This window comes from Callionymus lyra, chromosome 3 (genome assembly GCF_982586985.1).
Source record: "Callionymus lyra chromosome 3, fCalLyr1.hap1.1, whole genome shotgun sequence".
Lineage (NCBI taxonomy): Eukaryota > Metazoa > Chordata > Actinopteri > Syngnathiformes > Callionymidae > Callionymus > Callionymus lyra.
The window spans coordinates 6,193,991-6,218,357 of NC_141820.1; the positions used below are offsets into that span (position 1 = coordinate 6,193,991).

General features: G+C 40.2%; 1 protein-coding gene across 1 annotated transcript in view; it reads left to right on the forward strand.

Annotated features, from left to right (window-relative positions):
- The first annotated feature begins 3,303 nt into the window (after nt 1–3,303).
- Nucleotides 3,304–24,367, forward strand: part of LOC148083121 (NACHT, LRR and PYD domains-containing protein 3-like) — a 31,882-nt gene continuing 10,818 nt past the window's right edge. Inside the window, exons 1-9 of the mRNA XM_087785822.1 lie at nt 3,304–3,439; nt 8,739–8,817; nt 10,584–10,721; nt 11,947–12,025; nt 12,339–12,558; nt 12,701–14,459; nt 14,531–14,707; nt 16,182–16,358; nt 18,417–18,593. Coding sequence (XP_087641948.1) covers nt 3,304–3,439; nt 8,739–8,817; nt 10,584–10,721; nt 11,947–12,025; nt 12,339–12,558; nt 12,701–14,459; nt 14,531–14,707; nt 16,182–16,358; nt 18,417–18,593 — 2,942 coding nt within the window. The remainder of the gene's footprint in view (nt 3,440–8,738; nt 8,818–10,583; nt 10,722–11,946; nt 12,026–12,338; nt 12,559–12,700; nt 14,460–14,530; nt 14,708–16,181; nt 16,359–18,416; nt 18,594–24,367) is intronic.

The window sequence follows — 24,367 nt, forward strand, 5'->3', positions numbered from 1 at the left end:
ATGATCAACATGATCTTATCTACTCACACGGTTGAAGTTGAGTTGTTCATTTGTTGTGTCAAACATGGAAACAACCCTTAACAGTCCAGGTCTCTGCTCTTCTGATCCCTCCTGCAGGGGGCGCTGCTGCGACAGTGACACCAGAACTCTGTCGCTCACCAGCGCTCGCACCGTGGACAGAACCTGAAAGAAAGATGATGATGTTGATGTTACTCAAGTTGACCCAGAACCAATCACCTGCTACGATACCGAGTCTATCTGGTCACAAAGAAAGAGCTGAGCTAGAAGGCTTTTCATTCACCGGTCATTCAATACCTGTCAGTTTTCAGAAAAGAAATCATGTTTTGGGGAGTGAAGAGCTCAGTCATCCAGGAGACACTCTGTGTAGCATCATTCTGAGGACAGTCGGGCTCTGACCCGGAGGAAGCCCCGGGACACACCCAGGACATGACGGAGTCACACTAGAGCAAGAGTTGAGTTAAAACATTTTTATTATTATTAACATTATTTTTAATGTTAATTTTAGTAATTAGGTCAGAATATTTGAATTGTTATTTATGTAAAACTAACGTCAAATAAACTCAGTAACTCCAGAAGCAGCTGTGGATCAATGACATCAACAATATTGAATATTTCAAATGTTGTTTTTATTGATTAGTTTTGATGTGAAGATCAGAACAACCTTCCATCTGCATAACTGATAACCTGACGCTTCGTTCTACCCTCACTCGTGAACAAGACCGTGAGATACTTGAACTCTCCTCCTGTAGATGCTCGTCTTATTCATGAACTCTAGCCGATCGAAACATGTTCTGACCCACGAAGACTCGTCCAGGTCCAGAAGATTTTTAAGATGTCAATAATTTTTTGCTCGAATCAAGAACATTTAAAAATAATAATTGTTTCAAATAATATTCCATAAACTGAACAGATTAAGTCGCACGACTGGAACGATTCCAATGCTGGTCCTCAGTGAAGATCATGTTCATCAGGAGCAATTAAAACGAGACAATTCCCCGCCAGGAAATGGTGAGAGAGGACTGTGTGCTTTGACCCGTGACCAGAAGAACCATGAAAGCTACAAAAGACTTGATCATTTGGACTTTATCTACATTTTAAAGTTTGAATTGTGTTTCTACTGGAGCGTACGTCAGAGCAGGAGATGTTTGAAAAACGTGGCAGATTTGAGACTTTTTCACAAAATAGATTCACTCGTCATTATCTAATTTTTATTCTATCTAGCCACGACATTTGTTAAGATAAATAAGATTAAATTAAATTAAATTAAATAGTTATATTTTAATATATGAGTTTTTTTCAAAACATCTTACTTAACAGAAATTTCTTAAGAAAAAGTTTAGAAAAAAAGGAGTTTTGTTGAAATGTGAATGAATAGAAATACATTTCCGCCTGGAAACTTAAAACAAACATCATTTCAACGTAATCATGTTGACGTGAGTCACTCAGACTGTTGACCAGGTTACATCATTTACTCTTCAATAGTTTGCTGTAAAATGATTTAAAAAAAGTTGAAATGGAAAAAAGCTTCTGAAACATTGAACAGGTGGTCATAATGTTATGGCTCAATGATCAGACATGATCGATACACAATTCTCGTTCTCAAACAAGACATTGATCGACCGTTTGTGTAGTGAAGTTGTCTTCTCCTCTGGCTGTCTGTGACCTCTGACCTTCAGGGAGACGTGTCGCTGGTTGATATTCGACTATCAGGAGCATCACTTTTAGTCCAAAGAAAACTATTAAAATGACATGGATAATATTATAATTATTATAATTTACTTTGGTGTTTTAGTGGAAGCAAAAGCGCGATACAAATATTACTTACTAACTTAGTTACATAAAAATCCCCCTTTGGTCATTGTGGGGAAACCGTCGATGTTTGTCCATCAAGGACAAGGTTGTTGTACGGCGTCGAATGTCATCCAACTCATCCAAGATCGTCCCAGAGTGTCCATAGGGTTCCTGGCAATAGAGCCACTGATACACAGATTGATGGGTGTCACCCTTATCACCCCCTTTCCTACCATTAACCTAAAAGGATAAAATAGATGGAAGCTTTATCGTTTGGTAAAGACCATATTCATGGGGGAATGGAGTTCAGAACATTATGTTTGTCAATTCTCTACATCCGGGCCAATGGCAGGGGTGTGTCCAGAACCAAATCAAAAAAGAATAACAATATTTGCATCACAACGACTGAGAAAGTACACAATGAGAGGGAGGAAAGAGTTGACAGAGAAGAAAAGAGTCACACGAAGGGGAGAAGAAAAATAATGTAATTGTAAAAAGAAAATATTTTTTAACTAAAATTTGAAAAAAAAAAAAATGAACTCAGATGTGGTATGGGGTATTGAAGTTTTAGAGAAATGTCTAACTGTAGTTATAATGTAGGTCAGGTCAGGTATTATTTATTTTATTTTGAATTTTTGGTATGTTTAATATTTTCTTTGTCGTCCTATTAACGTGATTTTGGACCACTTTGTGGTTCTTGTAACATTGACAGACATTTCCAAACATCTCTTTATTTAATTTTGTGTAATAATATTATATTATTTATTTATTATTTTAGTTAAAGTAGTGTAAGTATAAGTAGTAAAAGCAGTAGCATAATTAGTAGTAAAAGTACAAGTAGAATTAGTAGTAGAAGCAGTACTATAATGAGTAGCAAAAGTACAAGTAGAATTAGTAGTAAATGTACAAGTAGTATAAATAGTAAAAGGAGTAGTAGAATGAGTCCAGCTTCAACCACAGAGCCCTCCTGATCAACCTGTCCAACCTGTTGACACTTCTGATCCCAACACAACACACCTCAGCACAAAACACTGGCCACCACAGACTGGTAGAACATGCAGAGGAGATTTTAGCCGGATCTTTTTCGGGACTGGAACTATACAGGAAGTCTTCCACAGGGTTGGTACTTTCCCCCTCATCGCTTCACCTCCTGCTTTGCTGACCTCATGGAGTCTCTGTACCTGCTCCTGAAACCTTCTCTCTGTTAAGGACATCCTTGACCTCCTTTGTTACCCACGGTTTATTATTAGGGTAACAGCGGACAGTCTTAGCAGGGGTGACAACGTCCAAGCAGAAATTATTATAATCTGTTATACAGTGTGTCTGACCCTTGATGTCCTCTTGAGACCTCAGCAGCACATCCCAGTCTGTGGTGTCAAAGCAGTCTCTGATGGCGTCCTCCACAGCTGGTGTCCACTTTCTGATTGTCCTAGTGGTCACAGTCTGTCTCTGCACCAGAGGAGTGTACTGTGACTGAAGGTGGACCAGGTTATGATCGGACCTTCCAAGTGGAGGTCATTGTGCGAGAAACCAAAGGCCAGGAACTCCTCCAGAGACCAGAGGTCCCTGGACGGGGCCTTGGGAGTTGGCTCCACCTCCCAGTCCGACAGACTCGTCGATCGATACGGTGATTGACCTCTAAGCTTGGCTCCCCAAACTTTGACAGGGGCCTGAGTAGCACTTATTCCTGAGCCGTTACAACTACGGGATTAACGTCCAACCACCGTCATAAACACGAACAAGATGGCCGACTACCAACTCAGTCAACGTATAATGGTTATATACTACCACCCGGTGGCCAAGAGTATTCCACAAACACAACGAAGAGTTTGTGGTGAAAAGATCACATGTCAATGATGCTTCAGAAGTGCTGATGTGTTTGTCCATCACTGTCATGGAAGCTTCTGTCAAGTGTGCGAAGCTGAAGACACCTGGAGGACATGTGCAGCATTTGGATTGTTTGGATGAAAAGGACAAAACTAGATACAACTGGATAATAAACAAGTGGAAGAGATAAAGCTGTGTTTGTGACAGGTGTGTCAGCGACAGGTGTGTCAGCGACAGGTGTGTCAGCGACAGGTGTGGCAGCGACAGGTGAACAAGACTGCATTCCTTCTTCTAGATCAAGATTGTGACTGAACTTGTCAAACGTCTTTATCCTTGTGGCACATGTTTTGTTGTTGAACTATGTTATAAAAGTGTGAGTCAACAACACACTATGTTGCACTGATGTCTCTGACAGACACACCTCCTCACTGACGGTTCATCAGTGTTTCCCTGAGTCTGGATCAGAAGGAGCTGAGCTCACCTGGAAGTTTCATCTACAAACATGGACACAAGTCTTCAGAGCAGAGAGCTGCTCACAGGTCAGTGACTTTCTTCATGTTGTCATGTTCCCAAGTGAGAGTGTGAATGCATGAGTCAAGAGTGAGGTTGTGAGGTGAATAAATGAAGCAAGAGTAAGGAGAATAAATGAATCAAGAGTGAGGTGAATACATTAATCAAGAGTGAGGTGAATAAATGGATCAAGAGAGATGTTAATAAATGAATCAAGACTGAGGTAAATAAATGAATCAAGAGTGAGGTGAATACATGAATCAAGACTGAGATGAATCAAGAGTGAGGTGAATAAATGAATCAAGAGTGAGGTTAATACATTAATCAATACTGAGGTGAATAAATGCTTCAAGAGTGAGGTAAATAAATACATCAAGAGTGAGGTGAATAAATGAATCAAGAGTGAGGTGAATACATGAATCAAAACTGAGGTGAATAGATTAACCAAAAGTAAGTTTGTGAGGTAGATGATTAAATTAAGACTCAGGTGAATAAATGAATCAAGATTAAGTTGAATACATTAATCAAGAGTGAGGTGAATGAATGAATCAAGAGAGAGGTTAATAAATGAATCAAGACTGAGGTAAATACATGAATCAACAGTGAGATGAATCAAGAGTGAGGTGAATAAATGAATCAAAACTGAGGTGTATAAATGAATCAAGAGTGAGGTGGATAAATGAATCAAGAGTGAGGTGAATAAATTAATCAAGAGTGAGGTGAATACATGAATCAAGAGTGAGGTGAATCAAGAATGAATCAAGAGTGAGGTGAATACCTTGATCAAGAGTGAGGTGAATACATGAATCAAGACTGAGGTGAATAGATTAATCATGAGTGAGTTTGTGACGTGAATAAATGAATCAAGAGTGAGGTGAATACATGACTCATGAGTGATGTGAATAAATGAATCAAAAGTGAGTTTGGGAGGTTAATAAATGAATCAAGACTGAGTTGAATAGATGAATCATGAGTGCGTCGAACACATGAATCAAGACTGAGGTGAATAAACGATTCAGGAGTGAGGTAAATAAATGAATAAAGAATGAGTTTGTGAGGTCAATAAATTAATCAAGAGTGAGGTGAATATACAAATCAAGAGTGAGGTGAATAAATGAATCAAAAGTGAGGTGAATAGATAAATCAAGACTGAGGTGAATAAATGAATCGAGAGTGAGTTTTTGAGGTGAATACATGAATCATTACCGAGGTGGATAAACTATTCGAGAGTGAGATGAATAAATGAATCAATAGTTTGGTGAAAAAGTTAATAAAGAGTGAATTTGTGAGGTGAATGAATGAATCAAGAGTGAGGTGAATAAATGAATTAAGACTGAGGTGAATAAATTAATTAAGAGTGAGTTTGTGATGTGAATAAATGAATCAAGAGTGAGTTTGTGAGGTGAAAAAATTAATTAAGAGTGAGGTGAGTAATTAAATCAAAAGGGAGTTTGTGAGGTGAATAAATGAATCAAGAGTGAGGTGAATAAATGAATCAAAACTGAGGTGAGTAAATAAATTAAGAGTGAGTTTGTGTGATGAATAAATGAATCAAGAGTGAGGTGGATAAATAAATCAAGAGTTAGGTGAATATACAAATCAAGATTGAGGTGAATAAATGAATCAAAAGTGAGGTGAATAGATGAATCAAGACTGAGGTGAATAAATGAATCGAGAGTGAATTTGTGAGGTGAATACATGAATCATTACTGAGGTGGATAAACTATTCAAGAGTGAGGTCAATAAATGAATCAAGAGTTTGGTGAATAAATTAATTAAGAGTGAGTTTGTGAGGTGAATAAATTAATCAAGAGTGAGTTTGTGAGGTGAATAAATTAATCAAGAGTGAGTTTGTGAGGTGAACAAATTAATCAAGAGTGAGGTAAGTAATTAAATCAAGAGTGAGGTGAATACATGAATCAAGACTGAGGTGAATAAATGAATCAAAACTGAGGTGAATAAATAAATTAAGAGTGAGTTTGTGTGATGAATAAATGAATCAAGAGTGAGGTGGATAAATTAATTAAGTGTGAGGTGAATACATGAATCAAGACTGAGGTGAATGAATAAATCAAGGGTGATAGTGAGAGGAATAATTGATTCAAGAGTGTGGTCGCGAGGTGAATAAATGAATGAAGAGTGTGGTCGTGAGGAGAATAAATGAATGAAGATCGTGGTGAATAAATGAATCAAGAGTGTAGTCATGAGGTGAATGAATCAATCAAGAGTGTGGTCGTGAGGTGAATAAATCAATCAAGAGTGTGGTTGTGAAGTGAATAAATGAATGAAGAGTGTGGTTGTGAGGAGACTAAATGAATGAAAATTGTGGTGAATAAATGAATCAAGAGTGTAGTCATTAGGTGAATGAATGAATCAAGAGTGTGGTCGTGAGGTGAATAAATGAATCAAAAGTGAGGTTGTGAAGTGAATAAATAAATCAAGAGTGTGGTCGTGAGGTGAATAAATGAATGAAGAGTGTGGTCGTGAGGTGAATGAATGAATCAAGAGTGTGGTCGTGAGGTGAATAAATAAATCAAGAGTGTGGTTGTGAGGTGAATAAATAAATCAAGAGTGTGGTCGTGAGGTGAATGAATGAATCAAGAGTGTGGTTGTGAGGTGAATAAATAAATCAAGAGTGTGGTCGTGAGGTGAATAAATGAATGAAGAGTGTGGTTGTGAGGTGAATGAATGAATCAAGAGTGTGGTCGTGAGGTGAATAAATGAATGAAGAGTGTGGTCGTGAGGTGAATGAATGAATCAAGAGTGTGGTTGTGAGGTGAATGAATGAATCTTTATTGTGAAAATGTTTGAACAAGTGACGCAAACATTTTTTCATATTTGCAACAAACTTTTATTTTCAGAGCAGAATCAAACAGGAAGTTGAATTCAAATGTAACCAGTAATTCTTCATGATGGCTCCTCATAGCTCCTGATACTACATCACTTCCTGTTCATGATGATGAAGCTGATTGATCAACATGACTCCTCAGAGTTTAGACACAACCATCTATGTGGTCACACCTCCTTCTTCCTCATGTAGAATGTTGACATCACATGTGAGAGACAGTCTTCTGTCCACGTCTTCTTTCATCTCTCATGACTTTGTTCTGCTGCTGCTTCAACGTGATGGACCCAAGTTGACTTGTTGACCAGAACCATTAGATCCATGATGCTGTTGTGTTTGTGTGCAGGTGTGGACACAGAGATTAAGGTGAATACATGAATCAAGAGTGAGGTGAATACATGAATCAAGACTGAGGTGAATATATTAATCAAGAGTGAGTTTGTCAGGTGAATAAATGAATCAAGAGTGAGGTGAATACATGACTCAAGAGTGAGGTTAATAAATGAATCAAAAGTGAGTTTGTGAGGTTAATAAATGAATCAAGACTGAGGTGAATAGATGAATCAAGAGGGGGTTTGTGAGGTAAATAAATGAATCAAGAGTGAGGTGAATAAACGATTCAGGAGTAAGGTAAATTAATAAATAAAGAATGAGTTTGTCAGGTGAATAAATGAATCAAGAGTGAGGTAAATAAATTAATCAAGAGTGAGGTGAATAAACAAATCAAGAGTGAGGTGAATAAATGAATCAAGAGTTTGGTGAATAAATTATTCAAGAGTGAGTTTGTGAGGTGAATAAATGAATGAAGAGTGAGGTGAATAAATGAATTAAGAGTGAGTTTGTGAGGTGAATAAATGAATCAAGAGTGAGGTGAGTAAATAAATCAAGAGGGAGTTTGTGAGGTGAATAAATGAATCAAGAGTGAGCTGAATAAATGAATCAAAACTGAGGTGAATAAATAAATCAAGAGTGAGGTGGATAAATGAATCAAGAGTGAGGTGGATCAATGAATCAAGAGTGAGGTCGTGAGAGGGATAATGGAATCAAGAGTGGGGTCGTGAGGTGAACGAATGAATCATTAGTGTGGTCATGAAGTGAATGAAAAGTGTGGTCATGAGGTGAATAAATGAATGAAGAGTGTGGTCGTGAGGAGAATAAATGAATCAAGAGTGTGGTCTTGAGTTGAATAAATGAATTAAGAGTGTGGTCGTGAGGTGAATAAATTAATGAAGAGTGTGGTTGTGAGGTGAATGAATGAATCAAGAGTTTAGTCATGAGGTGAATAAATGAATGAAGAGTGTGGTTGTAAGGAGAATAAATGAATCAAGAGTGTGGTCTTGAGTTGAATAAATGAATTAAGAGTGTGGTCGTGAGGTGAATAAATTAATGAAGAGTGTGGTTGTGAGGTGAATGAATGAATCAAGAGTGTGGTCTTGAGTTGAATAAATGAATTAAGAGTGTGGTCGTGAGGTGAATAAATTAATGAAGATTGTGGTGAAAAAATTAATCAAGAGTGTAGCCATGAGGTGAATGAATGAATCAAGAATTTGGTCATGGGGTGAATAAATGAATCAAGAGTGGGGTCCTATATAATGTTGATATCACATGTGAGAGACACATTCTTCTGTCCACGTCTTCTTTCATCTCTCATGACTTTGTTCTGCTGCTGCTTCAACGGGATGGACCCAAGTTGACTTGTTGACCAGAAGCATTAGATCCATGATGCTGTTGTGTTTGTGTGCAGGTGTGGACACAGAGGAGGAAGATCCTCCCTCTAAAAAACTTCGGGGTGAAGACCATGACAGTCAGACCAGAGATCAGAGGTGAGAAGATCAATTCTCCTGTCAGACCTTCAAATACTGGAATCATTTTCTCACTGAAACTTGTGTGTGTTCAGATCAAAGCTATGTACATCTGCTGGACCTGGACCTGGACCTGGACCTGGACCTGGACCTGGACCTGGACCTGGACCTGGACCTGGACCTGGACCTGGACCTGGACCTGGACCTGGACCTGCTCCCAGCTGTGTGTCTCTGAAGAGTGACGGGTCTATGAGAAGATTTATTGACTTCAAAGGTGAACAGAAGCATCAGAGGTGAGAGACAACAGGAGCAACATGAGAACATCTAGTAGTTATTTAAATATGCAGAGAAAACTATACAGTATATCTTTACACATGAGAGGAAGAAGAAAATAATAATAATAATAATAATTCATCTTATATGGAGACCTCCTGAGGGATCAATAACGTTTTACCTGTCTGTCTGTCTGTCTGTCTGTCTGTCTGTCTGTCTGTCTGTCTGTCTGTCTGTCTGTCTGTCTGTCTGTCTGTCTGTCTGTCTGTCTGTCTGTCTATTCCCAAAATATAATACAAAACCCAATACAAAATACAAATTGGGAAAAACACTCTTCACTTCCACACTTTGTAATAATCAACTTAAATACTGGCTCACAGCCGTCAAAGAGGCAACAAAAGGAAAAGGCTGCTCAAGAGAACGCAGGCCAAGCAAACAACTACAATTTTACAACAATGAGTTAACGTTTAAAATATACAAACAAAAGAAGCAAACTTAACTCCCAGTTACAGTGCATGGAACTGACCCTTCCTGTTAGAGGCTAAATCTGATCAGTGGAGGTCGTAACACATCACACCTTCAAATACTGGAAATACTTTCTCACTGCGACTTGTGTGTGTTCAGATCAAAACTACTTAAATCTGCTGGACCTGGACCTGGATCTGGACCTGGACCTGGACCTGCTCCCAGCTGTGTGTCTCTGAAGAGTGACGTGTCTATGGGAAGAGATATTAACTTCAAAGGTGAACAGAAGCATCAGAGGTGAGAGACAACAGGAGCAACATGAGAACATCTAGTAGTTATTTAAATATGCAGAGACAACTATACAGTATATCTATACACATGAGAGGAAGAAGAAAATAATAGTAATAATAATAATACATCTTATATGGAGACCTCCTGAGGGATCAATAACGTTTTACCTTTCCTAACCTTACCTTATATGAAACCACCTTTCAGGAGACTCAAGGTCGCTGCACAATAAAATCACAAATAAGATAAAATCACACAATTTAACCAAACAATTAAATTTCTTCTTTTAGGAATCACTTTTACTATTGTCCTGGATGAACTCCCATTTATGTTACGACCTGTTTGTCTGTCTGTCTGTCTGTCTGTCTGTCTGTCTGTCTGTCTGTCTGTCTGTCTGTCTGTCTGTCTGTCTGTCTATTCCCAAAATATAATACAAAACCCAATACAAAATACAAATTGGGAAAAACACTCTTCACTTCCACACTTTGTAATAATCAACTTAAATACTGGCTCACAGCCGTCAAAGAGGCAACAAAAGGAAAAGGCTGCTCAAGAGAACGCAGGCCAAGCAAACAACTACAATTTTACAACAATGAGTTAACGTTTAAAATATACAAACAAAAGAACCAAACTTAACTCTCAGTTACAGTGCATGGAACTGAACCTTCCTGTTAGAGGCTAAATCTGATCAGTGGAGGTCGTAACACATCACACCTTCAAATACTGGAAATACTTTCTCACTGCGACGTGTGTGTGTTCAGATCAAAGCTACGTACATCTGCTGGACCTGGACCTGGACCTGGACCTGGACCTGGACCTGCTCCCAGCTGTGTGTCTCTGAAGAGTGACGTGTCTATGAGAAGATTTATTGACTTCAAAGGTGAACAGAAGCATCAGAGGTGAGAGACAACAGGAGCAACATGAGAACATCTAGTAGTTATTTAAATATGCAGAGAAAACTATACAGTATATCTATACACATGAGAGGAAGAAGAAATTAACAATAATAATAAATCTTATTTAAAACCACCTCTCAGGAGACTCAAGGTCGCTGGACAATAAAATCACAAATACAATAAAATCACACAATACAATAAAATCACACAATACAGGTGGTTTTGAGCTGAGCTGTAAAGAGGGAGAGAGAGTTCCAGTGTGGGGGTGGAAGTGACGAGTTGGGTTTGCATGGAAGGTAGAGCTGGGTGTCATCATCGAAGCAGTGGAAACTGGTGGTGAAAGAGAGACAGAGAGGGAGAGAATTAATGGCAGTGTTTGCAGTATTTCAATTGAATGTTTATTTTACATTCACCACAGAATATTGCATGTGCAGCTGCTGTGGGACAGACAGGTGCTGTTGGACTCATGAAGAAATCCACAACTTGATGTCAAATACAGTGAATTCATTTCACTGGATCATTCCATCTGTTGTTGAAGAAGTTTGTATCATGTGACGACCAACAGTCTCTTCAGTTGTTGAGTCAAGAAGAAGAATTCTAAATAGTGCAACTACTTTTCTTCTCCTCCACCTGAAGTCTTGTGAAACTTGACACACAACAAACGTGATGAAATATTCATCAAAAGTCAAGTTTGATTTGAGTGTTTTTCTTGTGATGCAACATTCACGTGGATCATATGAGCGCCTCAGATGAAGGTCACTGATAAGAGAAAATACTTCAAGTGATTTAAGAGTCACTGATTCAATGATTGAGGGAATGTTTGAGTCGTCAAAGACTGTTAGTTGATCCTCAACAATCATTCTTTCACTCACAGCTGTGTGTGTTTCTATCAGCAGTTAGTGACTCTTGGTGACTTCAACTGAAGATGTTCATGAGTCAATGCAGCTCAAAACTTCTCTTTTATTGAGCTTCACGAACTGCTCGTCAAAAGTGCTGCAGACAGTCGTGGAGGAAAGTCGACTCACAAGAGAAGAAGCAACAAACTGCAGCCATGAGAATGAAATCACGACTGAAGTGTGAGACAAACTTGTGTTTCACCTGGTTTTCCATGAAAGTGGAAGATTCTATCTTAGGTGGTCTGCACATGGAAGAGTCAGAGTCTTGCTCAGATCATTGGTGTCCTTGTAGAAGTAGACAGAACTTATTGACGGCCTGATGTTCTTCACAGAGAGGATCAGCAGGTCTCGGATGTTCTCAGTCTCCAGTGTGTCCAGCAGCATCAGACAGATGTGGACTCCACACTTCAGGTACGTTCAAGTCTTCAGCCTCACCTGCTGACTACAACAGCTGCTAACTCACCAGTCAGCTGCTTCTGCTGCTTCATGAAGCTCTGATCCTGGACAACTCCACCTGTCAGCTTCATACATGAAGTAGAAGGTCTGGTGTGGCTGAGACTCTTGTTCAGTTTTAGAGAGAAGATGAGATTTGAATGTGACTCAGACTCTCTGGTCCTACTCTTGAAGAAAGTATTTCTCAACAGGTCCTGGTTAGACTTGGACTGAGACATACCTCTGGTGACCTCTGTAGGTCACATGATCAAGTCACATGTTTGTGTTTCAGCTGCTGGAGGACAAGGTCATGACCCTGGTGAAGGAGGAACTGGAGAGAGTGAAGAAGTTTCTCAGTCCAGGTGAGCAGAAACACCTGGATGATGAGGAAGAGGAGAATTTGAAGTGTGAAGAGGAGCAGATGAGGAGCAACAGAGAAGATTTCCAGAAGATCATCCTGAACCTCCTGAGGAGCATGAAGCAGGAGGAGCTTGCTGGTCTTCTGTGGGGAAGTAAGAGGATTTGAACCTTCAACCTGCTGAAAATGAAGTCTTGAATCTATTAGAACATTTGAGATTGAAATTCCTGCAGCTGCTGAGAAGATTGATCTTCAGCTTCTAGAATCTTGTGACTCATGTGACTTCTCTTCTTCAGGAAGTCGTGTAGAAAAGATTCAACGACTGCTGAAGAGGAGCCTGAAGAAGAAGTTCCACAGTGTGTCTGAGGGGGTCGCTAAAGCAGGAAACTCTGCTCCTCTGAATCAGATCTACACGGAGCTCTACATCACTGAGGGGGGCACAGACCAGGTCAACCAGGAGCACGAGGTCCAACAGATCGAAGCAGCCACCAGGAACCAGACCAGACCAGAAACCACCATCAGACAAGAAGACCTCTTTAAAGCCTCACCTGAGAGAGACCCACCAATCAGGAGCCTGCTGACGAAGGGCGTGGCTGGCATTGGGAAGACCCTCCTGACACAGAAGGTCACTCTGGACTGGACTGAAGGCAAAGCTCACCAGAACTTCCACTTCATGTTTCCTTTCACCTTCAGAGAGCTGAACCTGCTGAAAGAGAAGAAGTTGAGTTTGGTGGAACTTGTTCATCTTTTCTTTCCTGAAACCAAAGATCTCAGCAGTTTTGAAGGACTCGAGGTTCTGTTCATCCTTGACGGTCTGGACGAGTGTCGACTCCCTCTGGACTTCCTCAACAGTCAGGTCCTGACAGCAGCTACAGAGTCCACCTCAGTAGACGTCCTCCTGACAAACCTCATCAGAGGGAATCTTCTTCCCTCAGCTCGTCTCTGGATGACCACACGACCTGCAGCAGCCAATCAGATCCCTCCTGAGTGTGTGGACATGGTGACAGAGGTCAGAGGGTTCACTGACCTCCAGAAGGAGGAGTACTTCAGGAAGAGGTCCAGTGATGAGGAGCAGACCAGCACCATCATCTCTCACATCAAGACCTCCCGAAGCCTCCACATCATGTGTCACATCCCGATCTTCTGCTGGATCACTGCCACAGTTCTGGAGGACATGTTGAAGAGCGGAGACACAGGACAGCTGCCCAACACCCTGACTGAGATGTTCATCTACTTCCTGGTGGTTCTGTCCAAAGTCAAGAAGCTGAAGTACCATGGAGCAGCTTGGACAGACACAGTTTGGGATCCTGAGAGCAGCAAGATGATGGAGTCTCTGGGAAAACTGGCTTTTGAGCACCTGAAGAAAGGAAACTTGGTCTTCTATGAATCAGACCTGACAGAGAGTGACATCGACATCACAGCTGCTTCACTTCACTCAGGAGTCTTCACTCAGATCTTCAGAGAGGAGAGAGGACTGTACCAGGACCAGATGTTCTGCTTCATCCACCTGAGTCTTCAGGAGTTTCTGGCTGCTCTTCATGTTCACCAGAAGTTCTTCAACTCTGAAGTCAACCTGCAGTCAAGAATCGTTGACATAGAAAAGTTATACCAGAAAGAAATCAATGATGCTGTAGAAAGTCCAAATGGACATCTGGACTTGTTCCTGCGCTTCCTTCTGGGTCTTTCTCTGCAGACCAGCCAGAGTCTCCTGACAGGTTTATTGAAACAAACAGGAAGAAGCTCTTGGACCAATCAGGACACAGCAAAGCTCATCAAGAAGAAGATCAGTGAGAATGTGTCTCCAGAGAGAATCATCAACCTGTTCCACTGTCTGAATGAAGTGAAGGACACTTCTCTGGTGGAGGAGGTCCAACAGCAGCTGAGATCAGGACGTCTCTCCACAGATCAACTGTCTCCTGCTCAATGGTCCACCCTGGCCTTCATCTTACTGTCCTCAGAGGAACATCTGGACGTGTTTGACCTGAAGAAATACTCTGCTTCAGAGGAGGTTCTTGAGAGGCTTCTGCCGATGGTTCAAGCTTCACATAAAGTTCTGTAAGTGGATCATTGGAACATCTCTGAAGATATAAACATCAACGATTGATTTCCTGTTTCATTTTTTTCAGGCTGAGAGACTGTGGACTGACAGAGAGAAGTTATTCACTTCTGTCCTCAGTCCTCAGCTCTCCGTCCTCTAGTCTGACTCAACTGGACCTGAGTCACAACTACAAACTGAAGGATCCAGGAGTGGAGCTGCTGTCTGCTGGACTGAAGAGTCCACACTGTCACCTGGAGACTCTCAGGTCAGAACATCATTTCTACAGCTTCAGAGCTGAAATGTGAAAGTCAGAGGTGAGACTCCAGAGAGTTTTGTCAAGTTGAGTCTACAGTAAATAATCAATCAATTTTACGTCATAAATAACTGTTTAGAGTCAACTTGAGTCATAATTCACAAGCATGACTCAACTCTTGAGTCACTAATCACAAGTTCAAGTCGACTCTTGAGTCGCAAGTAACTAGTAGGATTTGACTCTCGAGTCACACATCACTATTCCAGGTCAAGTGTCGAGTCACTAATAACTTGTCTGAGTCGACTCTCTAGTCAGAAATAACTCATTGGGGGCAAGTTTCGAATTACAAATCACCAGTCCGAGTCAAGTCTTGAGTCAGAGAACACGAGTCTGAGTCAAGTTTATAGTTACAAGTCCGATTCAAGTCTCGAGTCACAAGTTAAAGTTAATTCTCATATCAAGTCACACATTCCTAGTCCCAGTGAACACTGAAGAGACAAATAACTAGTCCGAGTCAAGTCTCAAGTAACAGATCCAGAATCTGAGTCGACTCTCAAGCCCCAAATCACAAGGACGACTCAGGTTTGAGTCACAAATCACTAGTTTAGGTCAAGTCTTAAGTCACAAATCACTAGTCCTAGTCGACACTTGAGTCACAAATAACTAGTATGAGTCGAGTCACTATGAATAAGTCCCAGTTGACTCGAGTCACAAATAACGAGTCTCAGTCACGAGTCATAGGTGTGACTCGAGTCTCCATCTCTGCCAAAAGTATTGTCTTGAAACATGGAAGGAGATTATTTCCAAATATCAATGAAAAGGTGAGTAAACTCTTGATTTGACCCTCGCAGGCCTCCATATTCAAACCTGGAAATACAGAGAAAACATTTGAAACCTGGAGATTTAAAGAAACGACACATGTTTGAACAATGATGGAGGGAAACTTTGAAGACTTTGATGAATGAAAACATAATTAGAAGTAGAAAATAACAAGTTTATAGAAAGAAAACTTGATAGAAATCTTCAATTGAGACATTTTCATGAATCACAAATAAAAGGTGTCACCAGATGAAAACAAGTTGATCGATGTATTGATTGATAAACAACCTTCAAAAATAATCTACAAACATCTTTGTTTTTCTCATGACTTTTATTCATTTATTTCTATTGTGACTTTAGTTTTTCTTCTTCTCTTGTGTTTGTTTCTGGTATAAAAACAACATCAATCCTCTCACAACAGTCTCTGTGTATCATGTGACACTTTTATAAATAATGAAACAAAGTCAGGAAAGTGTTGAACTGATGAAAACATCATTATTTCATGTGTTTGATCAAGTTGATCCTGATTGATAGAAAAGTCTTCAAATATTCACACAATCATGTGATGATCTTATGAATGTAAAGAGTTCAGTGTTTCCTCAAATCAAGTCTTTCAAGTCAAAATAGAGAAAAAGTCACTTGTTGACGACACTCGTCTCTTTCACAGGCTGGACTACTGTTTCCTGACAGAGAGAAGTTGTTCACTTCTGTCCTCAGTCCTCAGCTCTCCGTCCTCTAGTCTGACTCAACTGGACCTGAGTCACAACTACGACCTGAAGGATCCAGGAGTGGAGCTGCTGTCTGCTGGACTGAAGAGTCCACACTGTCACCTGGAGACTCTCAGGTCAGAACATCATTTCTACAGCTTCAGAGCTGAAATGTGAAAGTCAGAGGTGAGACTCCAGAGAGTCAAAGTTTTGTCTTCAGTTTGTTCTTCAATGAAGCAGCTGATTCTAAGTGACATCAGTCTTCAGCAGGTTCTGACACTTGAACTTTGTTTATTTTGACTTCTGCTGGGGTCGTGCTGTTCAGTATGTTGACACATATTTACTGATCTCAAATACATTCAAAGACATTTGAGTGACACTTGTGATGTTCTAACTTGTTCTGTTTCTAGATTTCAATGCAGGGTAATGTTCATGGCGATGTGAGCATGTGTGATAAACACATCAGGAACTGTATGAAAACTGAAACATGTTCTTCTTCATCACAAGTCATATCATCATCACAATATTGAACAGTGTCATCACACATCCTGCTCTTATCTCTTCATTTCTACTCATCTTTGTCACCATTCTTGATTTCTCTCTTCCTTTCTCTTGTTGTTTTGTTCGTCACACATCACTAGTCCGAGTCAAGTTTCGAGTCATAAATCACTATTCCGAGTCAAGTTTCGAGTCATAAATCACTAGTCCGAGTCAAGGCTCGAGTCATAAATCACTAGTCCGAGTCAAGTCTCGAGTCATAAATCACTATTCCGAGTCAAGTTTCGAGTCATAAATCACTATTCCGAGTCAAGTCTCGAGTCATAAATCACTAGTCCGAGTCAAGTTACGAGTCATAAATCACTATTCCGAGTCAAGTTTCGAGTCATAAATCACTAGTCCGAGTCAAGGCTCGAGTCATAAATCACTAGTCCGAGTCAAGTTTCGAGTCATAAATCACTATTCCGAGTCAAGTTACGATTCATAAATCACTATTCCGAGTCAAGTTTCGAGTCATAAATCACTAGTCCGAGTCAAGGCTCGAGTCATAAATCACTAGTCCGAGTCAAGTCTCGAGTCATAAATCACTACTCCGAGTCAAATTTCGAGTCATAAATCACTAGTCTGAGTCAAGTCTCGAGTCATAATTCACTAGTCCGAGTCAAGTCTCGAGTCATAATTCACTAGTCCAAGTCAAGTCTTGAGTCATAAATCACTAGTCCGAGTCAAGTCTCAAGTAACAGATCCAGAATCTGAGTCGACTCTCAAGCCCCAAATCACAAGGACGACTCAGGTCTCGAGTCACAAATACTAGTTTAGGTCAAGTCTTAAGTCATAAATCACTAGTCCTAGTCGACACTTGAGTCACAAATAACTAGTATGAGTCGAGTCACTATGAATAAGTCCCAGTTGACTCGAGTCACAAATAACGAGTCTCAGTCACGAGTCATAGGTGTGACTCGAGTCTCCATCTCTGCCAAAAGTATTGTCTTGAAACATGGAAGGAGATTATTTCCAAATATCAATGAAAAGGTGAGTAAACTCTTGATTTGACCCTCGCAGGCCTCCATATTCAAACCTGGAAATACAGAGAAAACATTTGAAACCTGGAGATTTAAAGAAACGACACATGTTTGAACAATGATGGAGGGAAACTTTGAAGACTTTGATGAATGAAAACATAATTAGAAGTAGAAAATAACAAGTTTATAGAAAGAAAACTTTATAGAAATCTTCAATTGAGACGTTTTCATGAATCACAAATAAAAGGTGTCACCAGATGAAAACAAGTTGATCGATGTATTGATTGATAAACAACCTTCAAAAATAATCTACAAACATCTTTGTTTTTCTCATGACTTTTATTCATTTATTTCTATTGTGACTTTAGTTTTTCTTCTTCTCTTGTGTTTGTTTCTGGTATAAAAACAACATCAATCCTCTCACAACAGTCTCTGTGTATCATGTGACACTTTTATAAATAATGAAACAAAGTCAGGAAAGTGTTGAACTGATGAAAACATCATTATTTCATGTGTTTGATCAAGTTGATCCTGATTGATAGAAAAGTCTTCAAATATTCACACAATCATGTGATGATCTTATGAATGTAAAGAGTTCAGTGTTTCCTCAAATCAAGTCTTTCAAGTCAAAATAGAGAAAAAGTCACTTGTTGACGACACTCGTCTCTTTCACAGGCTGAACTCCTGTGGACTGACAGAGAGAAGTTGTTCACTTCTGTCCTCAGTCCTCAGCTCTCCGTCCTCTAGTCTGACTCAACTGGACCTGAGTCACAACCTTGACCTGAAGGATCGAGGAGTGGAGCTGCTGTCTGCTGGACTGAAGAGTCCACACTGTCACCTGGAGACTCTCAGGTCAGAACATCATTTCTACAGCTTCAGAGCTGAAATGTGAAAGTCAGAGGTGAGACTCCAGAGAGTCAAAGTTTTGTCTTCAGTTTGTTCTTCAATGAAGCAGCTGATTCTAAGTGACATCAGTCTTCAGCAGGTTCTGACACTTGAACTTTGTTTATTTTGACTTCTGCTGGGGTCGTGCTGTTCAGTATGTTGACACATATTTACTGATCTCAAATACATTCAAAGACATTTGAGTGACACTTGTGATGTTCTAACTTGTTCTGTTTCTAGATTTCAATGCAGGGTAATGTTCATGGTGATGTGAGCATGTGTGATAAACACATCAGGAACTGTATGAAAACTGAAACATGTTCTTCTTCATCACAAGTCATATCATCATCACAATATTGAACAGTGTCATCACACATCCTGCTCTTATCTCTTCATTTCTACTCATCTTTGTCACCATTCTTGATTTCTCTCTTCCTTTCTCTTGTTGTTTTGTTCGTCACACATCACTAGTCCGAGTCAAGTGTCGAGTCACACATCACTAGTCCGAGTCAAGTGTCGAGTCACACATCACTAGTCCGAGTCAAGTGTCGAGTCACACATCACTAGTCCGACTCAAGTTTCGAGTCATAAATCTCTAGTCCGACTCAAGTTTCGAGTCATAAATCTCTAGTCCGAGTCAAGTCTCGAGTCATAATTCACCAGTCCGAGTCAAGTCTCGAGTCATAATTCACTAGTCCGAGTCAAGTCTCGAGTCATAATTCACTAGTCCGAGTCAAGTTTCGAGTCATAAATCACTAGTCCGTGTAACGTTTCGAGTCATAAATCACTAGTCCGTGTCAAGTTTCGAGTCATAAATCACTAGTCCGAGTCAAGTCTCGAGTCATAATTCACCAGTCCGAGTCAAGTCTCGAGTCATAATTCACTAGTCCGAGTCAAGTCTCGAGTCATAATTCACTAGTCCGAGTCAAGTTTCGAGTCATAAATCACTAGTCCGTGTCACGTTTCAAGTCATAAATCACTAGTCCGTGTCAAGTTTCGAGTCATAAATCACTAGTCCGAGTCAAGTCTCGAGTCATAATTCACCAGTCCGAGTCAAGTTTCGAGTCATAATCACTAGTCCGAGTCAAGTTTCAGGTCATAAATCACTAGTCCGAGTCAAGTTTCGAGTCATAAATCACTAGTCCGAGTCAAGTCTCGAGTCATAAATCACTAGTCCGAGTCAAGTCTCGAGTCATAAATCACTAGTCCGAGTCAAGTCTCGAGTCATAAATCACTAGTTCGAGTCAAGTCTCGAGTCATAAATCACTAGTCCGACTCAAGTTTCGAGTCATAAATCTCTAGTCCGAGTCAAGTCTCCAGTCATAAATCACTAGTTCGAGTCAAGTCTCGAGTCATAAATCACTAGTCCGAGTCAAGTCTCGAGTCATAAATCACTAGTCAGAGTCAAGACTCGAGTCATAAATCACTAGTCCCAGTCAAGTCTCGAGTCATAAATCACTAGTCAGAGTCAAGTCTCAAGTCATAAATCATTAGTCCGACTCAAGTTTCGAGTCATAAATCTCTAGTCCGAGTCAAGTCTCGAGTCATAAATCACTAGTCCGAGTCAAGTCTCGAGTCATAAATCTCTAGTCCGAGTCAAGTCTCGAGTCATAAATCACTAGTCCGAGTCAAGTCTCGAGTCATAAATCACTAGTCCGAGTCAAGTCTCGAGTCATAAATCACTAGTCAGAGTCAAGACTCGAGTCATAAATCATTAGTCCGAGTCAAGTCTCGAGTCATAAATCATTAGTCCGAGTCAAGTCTCGAGTCATTAATCACTAGTCAGAGTCAAGACTCGAGTCATAAATCATTAGTCCGAGTTAAGTTTCAAGTCATAAATCACTAGTCCGAGTCAAGTCTCGAGTCATAAATCACTAGTCCGAGTCAAGTCTCGAGTCATAATTCACTAGTCCGAGTCAAGTTTCGAGTCATAAATCACTAGTCCGTGTAACGTTTCGAGTCATAAATCACTAGTCCGTGTCAAGTTTCGAGTCATAAATCACTAGTCCGAGTCAAGTCTCGAGTCATAATTCACCAGTCCGAGTCAAGTCTCGAGTCATAATTCACTAGTCCGAGTCAAGTCTCGAGTCATAATTCACTAGTCCGAGTCAAGTTTCGAGTCATAAATCACTAGTCCGTGTCACGTTTCAAGTCATAAATCACTAGTCCGTGTCAAGTTTCGAGTCATAAATCACTAGTCCGAGTCAAGTCTCGAGTCATAATTCACCAGTCCGAGTCAAGTTTCGAGTCATAATCACTAGTCCGAGTCAAGTTTCAGGTCATAAATCACTAGTCCGAGTCAAGTTTCGAGTCATAAATCACTAGTCCGAGTCAAGTCTCGAGTCATAAATCACTAGTCCGAGTCAAGTCTCGAGTCATAAATCACTAGTCCGAGTCAAGTCTCGAGTCATAAATCACTAGTTCGAGTCAAGTCTCGAGTCATAAATCACTAGTCCGACTCAAGTTTCGAGTCATAAATCTCTAGTCCGAGTCAAGTCTCGAGTCATAAATCACTAGTTCGAGTCAAGTCTCGAGTCATAAATCACTAGTCCGAGTCAAGTCTCGAGTCATAAATCACTAGTCAGAGTCAAGACTCGAGTCATAAATCACTAGTCCCAGTCAAGTCTCGAGTCATAAATCACTAGTCCGAGTCAAGTCTCGAGTCATAAATCACTAGTCAGAGTCAAGACTCGAGTCATAAATCACTAGTCCGACTCAAGTTTCGAGTCATAAATCTCTAGTCCGAGTCAAGTCTCGAGTCATAAATCACTAGTCCGAGTCAAGTCTCGAGTCATAAATCTCTAGTCCGAGTCAAGTCTCGAGTCATAAATCACTAGTCCGAGTCAAGTCTCGAGTCATAAATCACTAGTCCGAGTCAAGTCTCGAGTCATAAATCACTAGTCAGAGTCAAGACTCGAGTCATAAATCATTAGTCCGAGTCAAGTCTCGAGTCATAAATCATTAGTCCGAGTCAAGTCTCGAGTCATTAATCACTAGTCAGAGTCAAGACTCGAGTCATAAATCATTAGTCCGAGTTAAGTTTCAAGTCATAAATCACTAGTCCGAGTCAAGTCTCGAGTCATAAATCACTAGTCCGAGTCAAGTCTCGAGTCATAAATCACTAGTTCGAGTCAAGTTTCGAGTCATAAATCTCTAGTCCGAGTCAAGTCTCGAGTCATAAATCACTAGTTTGAGTCAAGTCTCGAGTCATAAATCACTAGTCCGAGTCAAGTCTCGAGTCATAAATCACTAGTCCGACTCAAGTTTCGAGTCATAAATCTCTAGTCCGAGTCAAGTCTCGAGTCATAAATCACTAGTTCGAGTCAAGTCTCGAGTCATAAATCACTAGTCCGAGTCAAGTCTCGAGTCATAAATCACTAGTCCGACTCAAGTTTCGAGTCATAAATCTCTAGTCCGAGTCAAGTCTCGAGTCATAAATCACTAGTTCGAGTCAAGTCTCGAGTCATAAATCACTAGTCCGAGTCAAGTCTCGAGTCATAAATCACTAGTCAGAGTCAAGACTCGAGTCATAAATCACTAGTCCCAGTCAAGTCTCGAGTCATAAATCACTAGTCAGAGTCAAGTCTCAAGTCATAAATCATTAGTCCGACTCAAGTTTCGAGTCATAAATCTCTAGTCCGAGTCAAGTCTCGAGTCATAAATCACTAGTCCGAGTCAAGTCTCGAGTCATAAATCTCTAGTCCGAGTCAAGTCTCGTGTCATAAATCACTAGTCCGAGTCAAGTCTCGAGTCATAAATCACTAGTCCGAGTCAAGTCTCGAGTCATAAATCACTAGTCAGAGTCAAGACTCGAGTCATAAATCATTAGTCCGAGTCAAGTCTCGAGTCATAAATCATTAGTCCGAGTCAAGTCTCGAGTCATAAATCATTAGTCAGAGTCAAGACTCGAGTCATAAATCATTAGTCAGAGTCAAGTCTCGAGTCATAAATCCCTAGTCCAAGTCAAGTCTCGAGTCATAAATTACTAGTCAGAGTCAAGTCTCGAGTCATAAATCATTAGTCCGACTCAAGTTTCGAATCATAAATCTCTAGTCCGAGTCAAGTCTCGAGTCATAAATCACTAGTCCGAGTCAAGTCTCGAGTCATAAATCATTAGTCCGACTCAAGTTTCGAGTCATAAATCTCTAGTCCGAGTCAAGTCTCGAGTCATAAATCACTAGTCAGAGTCAAGTCTCGAGTCATAAATCATTAGTCCGACTCAAGTTTCGAGTCATAAATCTCTAGTCCGAGTCAAGTCTCGAGTCATAAATCACTAGTCCGAGTCAAGTCTCGAGTCATAAATCACTAGTCCGAGTCAAGTCTCTAGTCATAAATCACTAGTCAGAGTCAAGACTCGAGTCATAAATCATTAGTCCGAGTCAAGTCTCGAGTCATAAATCACTAGTCCGAGTCAAGTCTCGAGTCATAAATCACTAGTCCGAGTCAAGTCTCGAGTCATACATCACTAGTCAGAGTCAAGACTCGAGTCATAAATCATTAGTCCGAGTCAAGTCTCGAGTCATAAATCACTAGTCCGAGTCAAGTCTTGAGTCATAAATCACCAGTCCGAGTCAAGTCTCGAGTTATAAATCACTAGTCTGAGTCAAGACTCGAGTCATAAATCATTAGTCCGAGTCAAGTCTCGAGTCATAAATCACTTGTCCTAGTCAAGTCTTGAGTCATAAATCACCAGTCCGAGTCAAGTCTCGAGTTATAAATCACTAGTCTGAGTCAAGTCTCGAGTCATAAATCACTAGTCCGAGTCAAGTCTCGAGTCATAAATCACTATTCCGAGTCAAGTCTCGATTCATAAATTACTAGTCCGAGTCAAGTCTCGAGTCATAAATCTCTAGTCCGAGTCAAGTCTCGAGTCATAAATCACTAGTCCGAGTCAAGTCTCGAGTCATAAATCACTAGTCCGAGTCAAGTCTCGAGTCATAAATCACTAGTCCGAGTCAAGTCTCCAGTCATAAATCACTAGTCCGAGTCAAGTCTCGAGTCATAAATAACTAATTTGAGTCAAGTCTCGAGTCATAAATCACTAATTTGAGTCAAGTCTCGAGTCATAAATCACTAGTCCGAGTCAAGTCTCGAGTCATAAATCACTAATTTGAGTCAAGTCTCGAGTCATAAATCACTAGTCCGAGTCATAAATCACTAATTTGAGTCAAGTCTCGAGTCATAAATCACTAATTTGAGTCAAGTCTCGAGTCATAAATCACTAGTCTGAGTCAAGTCTCGAGTCATAAATCACTAATTTGAGTCAAGTCTCGAGTCATAAATCACTAATTTGAGTCAAGTCTCGAGTCATAAATCACTAATTTGAGTCAAGTCTTGAGTCATAAATCACTAATTTGAGTCAAGTCTCGAGTCATAAATCACTAATTTGAGTCAAGTCTCGAGTCATAAATCACTAATTTGAGTCAAGTCTCGAGTCATAAATCACTAATTTGAGTCAAGTCTTGAGTCATAAATCACTAATTTGAGTCAAGTCTCGAGTCATAAATCACTAATTTGAGTCAAGTCTCGAGTCATAAATCACTAATTTGAGTCAAGTCTTGAGTCATAAATCACTAATTTGAGTCAAGTCTTGAGTCATAAATCACTAATTTGAGTCAAGTCTCGAGTCATAAATCACTAATTTGAGTCAAGTCTTGAGTCATAAATCACTAGTCTGAGTCAAGTCTTGAGTCATAAATCACTAGTCCGAGTCAAGTTTCGAGTCATAAATCACTAGTCAG